Below are 11,902 nucleotides of genomic sequence, written 5' to 3'. Positions count from 1 at the left end.
TCTCGCCGCGGGGTCCACCAGGGTCCACCAGGCCGTTAAATCCCCATCCACCTGCCATCCGCTCACAGGAGGGATCCGGAAGGTCTAACTCACCGAGTCCACATCTCGGCCGGTTCCACCCCCTTGCGAGGCCCCCATTTCCCGCTGCTGTCTCACGGAGCCGCCCGGAGTCGATCCGCCATCTTCGGGCATGCGCAGTGTTGGCCTTTTTGGCAGCTGCAACACACTGCTGTCTCATATTTAGGTGATTGTCCACTAGGACTCCAAGATCCCTTTCACAGTTACTACTATTGAGCAAGGCACCCCCTGTACTATACTTGTACATTTGGTTTTTCTTGCCTAAATGTAGAACCTTGCTTTTTTCACCATTTAATTTCATTTTGTTCGAATCGAATCGAATCGAATCGAATCGAATAGAATCGAATAGAATCGAATAGAATCGAATAGAATAGAATAGAATAGAATAGAGATTGGGAATAGAATAAAATAGAATAGAAAAGTTGGAAGGGAACTTAGAGGTCTTCTAGTCCAACCCCCTGCTCAGGCAGGAAATCCTATAACATTTCAGCCAAATTGTCCAAACTGGTTTATTCAGAAAGAGTCAAGTCCAAATTGACTGTGTTCTTGATTTGCAGTGAACCTCTGAATATCATTATGGACTTACGCCTTCTGGTACAATTAATTTTGCCTATTAATTCTTACCAAACTTTGCTTCAAACTTCTGATACTCTTGGGGAATCTTTAATTAAAGATTCAAGCTCCGTGGTGTATTAATTACAGTTAGGATCTCCAGTCTCCCAAGATCTTCCCTTTTTTCGGTCCTCCTTGAGTTTCCAAGATACCTGGAATGTATTTTATCGCTTATTTTCAGAGAATCTAAGGTTTTATAAAAGAGAAAGAGCCAAGATCCAATGGTGCTTACGAAAGCCATCTCCCCACCTAGCTGGAAAAAAAAAAGATGGACAAAGAAGAACTCCTAAAGCTTTCTGTGTGATCTTCTTGTTTCTTACCATATCAGGTAAACCCACTCTCTTTCTTAGAACAATTTAAATCTGAATCATAAAGTTATATATTAATAAGCAGATTTTGATCACTTATGGGAAAAGAAAGGTTAATGCAATCAAGACCTTGGAGGTTTTCTAGTCCAGTTCCCTGCTCAAGCAGGAGATCCTACACCATTTCAGACAAGTGATGATTCAGTCTTTTTTTAAAAACTTCCAGTGATGAAGCACACATGACTTGTGGTGGCAAATTGTTCCACTGCTTAATTGTCCTTGCTGTTAGGAAGTTTCTCCTTTATTCCAGGTTGCTTCTCTCCTTGATTAGTTTCCATTCATTGTTTCTTGTCCTGCCCTCTGATGCTTTGGAAAATAAATTGACCCCCTCCCCTTTGTGGCAGCCTCTCAAATACTGTAATACTGTTAACATGTCCCCCCTAGTCCTTCTTTTCTCTAGACTAGCCAAACTCAAATAGTTATGACTAGCCAAACCCAAATTGTTATGGGTCATAGATTAATATTAGAATAACAGAGTTGGAAGGGAGCTTGGAGGTCATCTAGTCCAACCCCCTGCTCAGGCGGGAAACCCTATACCATTTCAAACAAATGGTTGTAAAGTCTCTTCTTAAAAACTTCCAGTGTTGGAGCAATCACAACTTCTGGAGGCAAGTTGTTCCACTGATTAATTGTGCTAACTGTCAGGAAATTTCTTCTTAGTTCTAGGTTGCTTCTCTCTTTGATTAGTTTCCATCCATTGTTTCTTGTCCTGCCCTCAGGTGCTTTGGATAATAGTGTGACTCCCTCTTCTTTGTGACAGCCCCTGAGATATTGGAACACTGCTATCATGTCACCCTCATCCTTCTCTTCATTAGACTTCTTCTTCTTGTGCCATATCCATTATCGGACATTGGCGATCATGTTGGCGATCCTGTTTTTATCAGCAGCCGCATGAAAAAGTGCTGCTGAGTTTTGTCCAAACCAGTCCCTTAGATTTTGAAGCCACGATGTTCTTCTTCTGCCTGGACCTTGTTTGCCTTCAATCTTTCCCTGGAGGATTAAATGGAGTATGCCGTATTTTTTCTGGGTGTCGCTTCACATGTCCGAAATATTCTAATTTTCATTTTTTAATTGTTTTGATGATTTCCCTGGGCTTTCCCAGGCGGCTTATCACCTCCTCTTTTCTGATCTTGTCAACCCAGCTTATACGTAACAGCCGCCTGTAAATCCACATTTCAAATGCTTCTAGTCTCTTCAGGTGGCCTTCTGTCAGAGACCAACTCTCTACTCCATTAGAGCAGGATAGAAAAAAATATAGCATCTGACAAGCCTGATTTTCAGTCTTAGGCTTATGTCGTGACTGCAGATTCATTAGACTAGACATACCCAATTACAGCAACTGTTCCTTATATGTTTTAGCCTCCAGTTTCCTATTGAGGAGTGGTCCCCCTCCAGAGTGTCATAACATCCCCTGCTTTACAGCTGAACCAAAAGGATTCAATCCAACCCATAAGACCTGGTCAATCCACAATAAGATTAGGATTCCATTTGGGAGGTGTGTTAGTCTCCTCCATAAATGGGGAAAGCTCCCCTTTTTGATTTTGATTTGATTTTATTAAATTTCTACCCCGCCCTTCTCCAAACGGACTCAGGGCGGCTTACAGCCATTTAAAACAGTACGTAATACAAAAATGCTAATTTAAAATGTAATTAAAATAGAATNATTAATTATTGGCCTTTTCTTATTAAAATTATTTTAAAACCAAAATTAAGATAACCCTTAGGCCAGTCCTGCTAGCTTAAATAGCCATGTCTTGAGGGCGCGGTGGAAGGAGGGGAGATCCGGAATCACCCGGATCTCTGGGGGTAGTTCGTTCCATAGGGTGGGGGCTCCCACCGAGAAGGCCCTCCCCCTGGGGGTCGCCATTTTGGAATGTAGCTGTGTTGCTCCGAAACAAACAACGCAGCATATTGTGGAACAGTGCCCTCTGAGCGCATATAATAACAGGATAATAATAACAGGATGGCAAAGCTGGAAGGGACCTTGAAGTTCATCTAGTCCAACCCCATGCTCAGACAGGAAACCCTATACCATTTCAGTCCTTTTCTTTAGTCTGGTGCAATACACTCCCTAGGGATTAATGATAGTTAATAATAATAATAATAATAATAGTAAAGTTGGAAGGGACCTTGAAGGTCATCTAGTCCAACCCCCTGCTCAGGCAGGAAACCCTATACCATTTCAGTTCTCCTCTTTAGTTTGGTGCAATACACTCCCTAGGAATTAATGATAGTTGAAGGCTAACCCCAGCATACAAACCCAGGTAACCATGTCTGTTAACAAATAGTGGTTCAAACAAACCACATATAATGGATTGGTTGCTTCCTCTATCGTACTCAATCAAAAACGAAGCAGATCATTATCGGGCTCAGAGACATGTATGAACCCAAACTGGAAACATCTTGAAAAAGACACGTCTCTTTTTAAAGACATGAGATCTTGGCACCACGATCATGAAACTCACGTCTTGATGAAGAAGGAATTAGAGTTTTAGAGTCATTTGGAAGAAGATTCAACGGAGTTTGGAAGAGCCCTTCCAAGGTTCAGCAGAAACAAAGACAGCTTAGACAGCACAGAGAAGGTAAATCCTGCCTCTGACTTGTACGTTTACAAGTCCTTTCCCATTCATGAAAGTCTGTTCATGGCCACTACGTAGGTTCCAGAGTTGTTCAAATTACCCCAGGGACTTTCTTTTTCCATATTACAGTTTTTATTAATTTATAATATAAAATGCAAATAGATGCAAAAGCAAATAGTAGGAAAAATAAGGGAGGGAAAGGGGAAAGGAAAAGTGTAGAAAAGAAGGGAGAAAACAGCAAAAAAAAAGGTGTTGACTTTTGACTGCCTCTGGCGCAGTAGAATAAAACAATAACATCAAACCTCAACCTTTTACTTTAACATAATTGTATAAACTAGCCATTTCTATAAGAACAAATCTATCTAATCAGTCAGAGCCAAAATCAAAGTTAAATTTTTTTCCACCTCAAGCACAAAGTCCAGAAGCGGTTTCCAAGTAGAAACAAAAGTACCGTAATTGTGTTTTTTTCCCCCTTTGATAAAGCAATCAAGTTAGCCAGCTCTGCTAACTCCACCAATGTTTGCAGCCATTCCTCAATTTCTACACATACACACTTGGAGATGTTTTGAGCAAACTATATTATTTCTCCTTTTTTTAGGTTGAATGTATGGACTTCCATCTGTCCTGTTCCAATGGCGGAGCTGAACCAGACAGTGACCCATTTTGTGTTCTTGGGACTGACTGATAATCGGAGTCTGGAGCTGTTTTTATTTCTCATCTTCTTCATCATCTACCTGCTTACCCTCGTAGGAAACCTCTTGATTGTGGTGACAGTGGCTTGTGACCGATGCCTCCACACGCCCATGTACTTCCTTTTGGGAAATCTGTCCTTCCTTGACATCTGCCATTCCTCTGTCACGGCACCCAAGATGCTCCTGGACTGTGTCTTCAAGCAGAAGATCATCTCCTTCGGAGGCTGTGTGGCACAATTCTTCTTCCTCCACATCTGTGCCTCTGCTGAGATCTTCCTCCTGACCATCATGGCCTATGACCGCTGTGTTGCCATCTGCTATCCATTGCAGTATGTGACTCTTGTGAATCTGAAGATCTGTGCATGCTTGGTGGGTGCTCTGTGGATCGGGGGCATCATCCATTCTCTGGTCCAGACGGTCCTTACCATTCGCCTTCCTTTCTGTGGTCCAAATGTCATAGATAGCTTTTTCTGTGACATTCCTCCAGTCATGAAGTTGGCTTGCGCCGATACGTACTTCACCGAAGTGCTGATGATATCCAACAGTGGTGTGATCTCCTTGCTTTGTTTCTTGGCCTTAGTGTCTTCCTATGCCGTTATCTTTCTCTCCCTGAGAAAGCAGACAGCCGAGGGCCGTCGCAAAGCCTTCTCCACATGTGCTGCCCACCTACTTGTGGTGGTCTTGTTCTTAGGACCTTGCATTTTTATCTACACCCGCCCCACCTCCAGCTTTTCCACCGAGAAGGTGGCCGCTGTCTTCTACACTATGGTGACCCCTTTCCTCAATCCTGTGATCTACACCCTGAGGAACAAAGAGGTGAAGAACTCCATGAGGAAACTCTGGTTCCGGAGGAAAATCTTCTTCATAAGGAAAGGGATTGGTCAACTTGCTTTGGTGGAAAACAACTCGGTCAAAAAGGAGAAGACAATTCAGTGCAATGAAGGATCTCAATGAAGTCAAGTGAGGTATCTTAAGCCAGGGCTTTTCAACCTTTTCACCCATTGTACCACTTTTAGGATACGGCAATATCCAATACCACCTGTCGCCTAGCAAGGTGTCAAAAACTTGATGACCCCCCCACAAAAAGGAAAAAAGTGATAAAGTACAGGTAGTCCTCGACTTACAACAGTTCACTTAGTGACTGTTTGAAGTTACAATAGCACTGAAAAAGTGCCCCCCAAGGCACAGCCAAGCAAGACACCTGCCTGCCCTCCCGGTGGCGCTCTTCCTCCTGTCCGAGGTTTTCATTGTTGTGAGCATTTCTGTTGAGGATTGGCAGCGGGGGTGGGGTGGGGGGTGTTTGGTTTTTATTCCCCCCCGTCTGCTGGGTGGTTGCAGCAGGTTTTGGTCACTTCACATGACCCTGGGACACTGTGACCATCATAAATATGAATCAGTTGCCACGCATCTGAATGTAAATCACAAGACCCTGGAGATGCTGCAACATTCCAGCTGATGGGCGCTTCTTCTGGGCTCAGCGGAAGCACCAGGATCAGTGCCGAGCTCCAGCTGGAGCCTGGTGCTGATCCTGGTGCTTCCACTGAGCCCTGACAGTCCCGAAGAAGCGCCGATCCTGGCGCTTCCACTGAGCCCTGACAGCCCTGCAGCTCCAGCCATCTCTCGCTCAGGCTTGTGCGGTGCTGCCACCGGTTCAGCTCATTCCCCTCCCCCGCTACCACTTTTCTAGGATGGTCGCGTACCACTTGCCAGGTGCCAATGTACCACAGGTGGTACCTGTACCACTGGTTGAAAAGCCCTGTTTTAAGCTACAGATGTTTTGTAAGTGCAGGTAGTCCTCAGCTTACAACCAAAACAAAAAAATTCTTTCTTTTTTTTTTAAACAAATTTTATTGGTTTTTTAATTTCTTAAAACAAAGTATTCAGGACACACCGTGGTGCTGGGGTAATCAAACATCCTAGAACAAAACATATATACATAGTACAATCAATACATCAAATATTCCCTCTCTTTTCCCCTCAAATAGCATAGTGTATTTAAAATATCCAATTCTAGCTTAAATTTATTCAACCTGAACCTATTTTAAAGCTTTATAAATGTACAATACCATAATCAAATTAACTTTAAATAAAGACATTTTCAATTCAGATATCCCTTCCAAGTATGTTCTACTTTCTTAATTTTATCAAAATCTTATTTATTTCTTCTTCCACTAATCTCCCCCATTTAAAGTAAAATATTAATCTATCCTATACCTATCTAATCCATCAATTAGTCAATCTCTTTAAACTGACAAGATAATATCAGACCTTAAATCATTTCAATCCATTAAAAAATTTCTGTTGCAAAGCAAATCAGTTATTAAGTGAGTCACTGCAGTTGTTAAGTTAGCTACACAATTGTTAAGTGAATCTGGCTTCCCGACTGACTTTGCCTCTCAGAAGGCTGCAAAAGTTGATCACATGACCCCAGGACACTACAACTATCATAAATATATGCCAGTTGCCAAGCATCCGATTGACTATGGAAACGGTACAACGTTCGTAAGTGTGAAAAATGGTCATAAATCACTTTTTTCAGTGCTGTTGTTGTTACTTCAAACTGTTGGAATACATGTTTGAATGTATTCTGTATTGCAACAACTACAGAATTATTCAGCCAGTAGATGGCAGTGTTTACTGTGCATCGATGGTTATAATCTATGGTTTCTTTATTTTTTGAGGAGAGTTTCCTGATTCCTGTTACGGTTATAGAGTTGAGCAGTAAAGCAGATGGCGACTGTAGTCTTTGTTGGCTCTGTGGTGCTATATATAAACAGAATTTCTAACACAAACGGTCACTAAATGAATGGTTGTGAAGGAAATAAAAGCTATTCTTTTAATAATTGTAGAAATGTAATGGTAGAAATATAATGCCATATATGAAACTGTCTCTTTAGTACAAATGTAACACTGTAACGTGAATGTAACAATGCAATGCCAATATATGAGAAGGAATGTTTACTATTTCTTGCCTAAAAATCCTCCGGACACAGGAACTTACACTTTGAGTAGAAATCCTATTATCAAAGAGGGGGATTTTGACCCTAGGTGAAAATTACAAATAAACAAGATAACAGCAGATGGGTGGAAGAGGTCAGGATGACTTTAACTACAACTTCAAAGTACATCTATAAAGATGAAAAAGCTTCTTAGATGTGACATGCATTGTAAAGGTATAAAATGCAGAGCTTGAAACCAGGTCATTGCTCTCTTGGAAAACATTCGAGTGGGAAGATTCCAGGAGGCCGTGTTTGCAAACGCTCTTGTTCTTTTCTTTTCTTTCATTATTTTTATGTTATTCTCCAATAAAACTTTGTTTTGTTAACCAGACTTGTCTTCGTATTGTGAGTAACAAAATTTGGGGGTTTTACATCTCACAGTTGTAAGTTAAGGATTACCTGTGCATCTATGAAAGGCCCGTTTTTCTGCATTTGGAGACATGGGAAACCAACAAGCTATGTTAAGTTTTTAGGGCATTTGTAAGAAGTTATTAATTTCTTTAAAAAGCAAGGATCCGTAGCTGGCTGACCAGCCGTACTCAGCGTGTGGTCCTCAATGGAACCACATCTACATGGAGGGAAGTGTGTAGTGGGGTGCCCCAGGGCTCTGTTCTGGGCCCAGTGCTCTTCAATATCTAGATCAACGATTTGGATGAGGGGATAGATGGGGAACTCATCAAATTTGCGGATGACACCAAGGTGGCAGGAATAGCCAACACTCCAGAAGACAGGCTTAAGATACAGGAGGATCTGGACAGACTTGAACACTGGGCGCTATCTAACAAAATGAAATTCAATGGTGAAAAAAGTAAGGTTCTACATTTAGGCAAGAAAAACCAAATGTACAGGTATAGTATAGGGGGGAAACAAAGATGATTAGGGGACTGGAGGCTAAAGCAACGGATGGAAATTAATCAAGGAGAGAAGCAACCTAGAACTAAGGAGAAACTTCCTAACAGTTAGAACAATTAACCAGTGGAACAACCTGCCTCCAGAAGCGGTGAATGCTCCAACAGTGGAGGTTTTTAAGAAGAGACTGGACAGCCATTTGTCCGAAATGGTATAGAGTTTCCTGCCTGAAAAGGGAGTTGGACCAGATGACCTCCAAGGTCTCTTCCAACTTTACTATTATTATTATTAAGTCTACTGGGGAAAATGAAAAAAGATAGATTTGTGCTTTGCCCGGAATCTTCATATTCTGCCTGACTTTCCTGGAACCACTTTTTCTCAGTAAAAGTTCTTTTGATTCAACCATATGGATTAAAGAGTCTTGCGTTTCTGAAGGACCAGCTGGGCCAGGTGCTTACAAACAAAGACATGGAATTTTTGCTCCAGACCTATAGGGCTAACATACACAATGAAACATGGCTTAATTAAGTGAAGAAAAAGTGCAGAGAAGAGCAACAAAGATGATTAGGGAACTGGAGGCTAAATCGTGAAGAACAGTTGCAATTGGATATGGCTAGTCTAGAGAAAAGAAGGACTAAGGATGACATGATAGTGGTGTTTCAGTATTTGAGGGGCTGCCACAAAGATGAGGAGGGTCAACTTATTTTCCAAAGCACCAGAGGGCAGGACAAGAAGCAACGGATGGAAACTAACCAAGGAGAGAAGCAACCTAGGACTAAGGAGAAACTTCCTAATGGTGAGAGCAATCAATCAATGGAATTCCTGGCCTTCAGAAGTTGTGGCTGCTCCATCACTTTGAAACTTTCAAAAAGACACTGGACAGCCATTCGTTGGAAATGGTATAGGGTCTCCAGCGTGCTCAAGCTGGAGACCCTATACCATTTCCAACAAATTTCCAAGAGTATCAGAAGTTTGAAGCAAAGTTTGGTAAGAATTAATAGGCAAAATTAATTGTACCAGAAGGCATAGGTCCATAATGACATTCAGAGGTTCACTGCAAATCAAGAACACAGTCAATTTGGACTTGACTCTTTCTGAATAAACCAGTTTGGACAATTTGTCTGAAATGTTATAGGATTTCCTGCCTGAGCAGGGGGTTGGACTAGAAGACCTCCAAGGTCCCTTCCAACTCTATTATTCTATGTNGTTCTAACTAGCTCCCAGAATTCTCAGCAAAGGCCATATTGGATGATTGATTCTGGGAGCTGAAGTCTACATCGCAGGAGGGTACCCAAGTTGGCAGGTGACTGTCACAGGAAAATCATGGATGATTGTACTTGGTGGATGTGATGAACATTAAATAAAAGCTCAGTTTTTAGACAGTTCAGCTTAAACCATGGCGTTTTGTAAATGTGAGATTCCTTTGGGATTTGGAAAGCTCAGAACTCATGGAAGGGCCAAGCAGTGTCCATGTAGGATCTAGAAGTTGTGGGTCCTTCAACACTGGAGGCTTTTTAAAAGAGATTGGACAACCATTTGTCTGAAATGGTATAGGGTTTCCTGCTTGAGCAGGGGGTTGGACTAGAAGACCTCCAAGGTCCCTTCCAAGTCTGTTATTCTGCTAGTAGTTTTTACTGTCAAAAATAGAATTGGTTAATAATGGACCTCTGAACGTCATCATGGGATCCTTCCTTCCGACGCAATATTTTTTGCTCCGTGGTTGTTACTAAAACCTGTCTATAACCTTTGGCCCTCTTGAGAAAACTTTAATTAAACACTCCAGCTCAATGGTGAATTCATTAGCGTGCAGATTTCCAATCTGGAAAAATCTTGTTTTATTTTCAATGCAGCCTGTGATATCGCCTCCAGTATTTCTTTCAAATTGCCTATGTCTATGCAAGAGAAATGATTAAGATGGAGCCCCTCAAGGCTCTTGGCTTGCTAGTGGATGTTGGCAGCTTATTTTTAAGCTTTTATTCGCCCAATCCACTATCCTAGCTGGGATACCCTCACTGAGTAGATTGTCTTCAGAAAAATGTGAGTACTTAATTATGATTGTACATGAGCATGGAGATAGCTGGAAAGATGTGCATAAGGCTTAGAGGTGAATAAAAATAACCGAATAACAGGAAGTAGATGGAACTAGGTTGGGAAGGAGTCATCTGGACAGGGGAAATAATTGGATGAATCTCTGTACATCCGAAAAAGTTGGATGGACACAACAGAATAGCAGAGTTGGAAGGGACCTTGAAGGTCTTCTAACCCAGCCTCCTGCTCAAGCAGGAAACCCTATACCATTTCAGAGAGATGGTTATCCAATCTCTTCTTGAAAATCTCCAGTAATGGTGCACCCACAACTTCTAAAGGCAAGCCGTTCTACTGGTTTATTGTTCTCACTGTCAGGAAATTTCTCCTTAGTTCTAGGTTGGTTCTCCCATTGATTAGTTTCCATCCATTGTTTCTTGTCCTGCCTTCAGATGCTTTGGAGAATAGGTTGACCCCCTCTTCTTTGTGGCAGCCTCTCAAATATTGGAAGACTGACATCATGTCTGTCTGTCTGTCTGTCTGTCTGTCTGTCTGTCTCTCTCTCTCTCTCTCTCTCTCTCTCTCCTCTCTATATATCTATATATCTAAATCTAATCTATATCTATATCCAGTGCTTTTTTTGTAAAAAAAAAAAAAAAAAGGTGCCGGAACTCACACACATCATACAACCCGCCTTGCCTACCCTGCAAGGTTTATCTTTGTAGTTGAAAAAAAACCTCTTTCAATTTTTAGTGTATCTAAAAGACTAGGATTTTGTTCAAAATCCGTTGAAAAAAGGTGCTGGAACTCTGTTCCGGTGCGTTCTATGACAAAAAAGCCCTGTCTATATCTATATCATTCTATATCATCTATATCATCTATATCTGTATCTGTATCTGTATCTGTATCTGTATCTGTATCTATATATTTATATCATCTATATATATCTATACATATATATATCTTTACAAGGCCTTGGTAAGGCCACACTTGGAATACTGCATCCAGTTTTGGTCACCATGATGTAAAAAAGATACTGAGACTCTAGAAAGAGTACAGAGAAGAGCAACAAAGATTATTAGGGGACTGGAGGCTAAAGCATATAAGGAACGGCTGCTGGAATTGGGTATGTCTAGTTTAATGAAGAGAAGGACGAGGGGGTGACATGATAGCAGTGTTCCAATATCTCAGGGGCTGGCACAAAGAAGAGGGAGTCAAGCTATTTTCCAAGGCACCTGAAGGCAGGACAAGAAGCAACGGATGGAAACTAATCAAGGAGAGAAGCAACCTAGAACTAAGGAGAAACTTCCTGACAGAACAATTAACCATTGGAACAACCTGCCTCCAGAAGCGGTGGATGCTCCAACTCTGGAAGTTTTTAAGAAGAGATTGGACAGCCATTTGTCTGAAATGGTATAGGGTTTCCTGCCTGAGCAGGGGGTTGGACTAGATGACCTCCAAGGTCCCTTCCAACTTTATTATTATTATTATTATTATTTATTTATTTTATTTATTTATTTATTTATTTAATCCCATTTATACCCCGCCCTTCTCCCGAGGGACTCAGGGCGGCTTACAGGTAAATAAAAACAGTACAATACAATAGACATCTCTAAAAGCCAAATTAAAATATATATTAAATAACCTGTATTAAGTTTAATATTATAAAATCCCTTTAAAATCCCTATAAAATCCCCCCCTAG

The 11,902-nt window shown here is 41.4% G+C and overlaps 1 protein-coding gene across 1 annotated transcript; it reads left to right on the top strand.

Moving 5' to 3' along the window:
- Positions 1 to 4,266: 4,266 nt before the first annotated feature.
- LOC107295387 (olfactory receptor 1509-like) lies at positions 4,267 to 5,280 on the top strand. Its single transcript, XM_015824702.1, has one exon. It carries the CDS (start codon positions 4,267 to 4,269, stop codon positions 5,278 to 5,280), a length of 1,014 nt encoding a protein of 337 aa, XP_015680188.1.
- Positions 5,281 to 11,902: the final 6,622 nt, after the last annotated feature.

Source organism: Protobothrops mucrosquamatus, unplaced genomic scaffold (genome assembly GCF_001527695.2).
Source record: "Protobothrops mucrosquamatus isolate PMUCROS unplaced genomic scaffold, P.Mucros_1.0 scaffold2327, whole genome shotgun sequence".
NCBI lineage: Eukaryota > Metazoa > Chordata > Lepidosauria > Squamata > Viperidae > Protobothrops > Protobothrops mucrosquamatus.
The sequence above is the reverse complement of the archived record's forward strand: the minus strand, read 5'-3'. Positions and strand labels throughout refer to the sequence as shown.

Coding starts and splice junctions, on each gene's coding strand:
- LOC107295387 (XM_015824702.1), top strand. CDS start 4,267: ATGGCGGAGCTGAACCAGACAGTGACCCATTTTGTGTTCTTGGGACTG.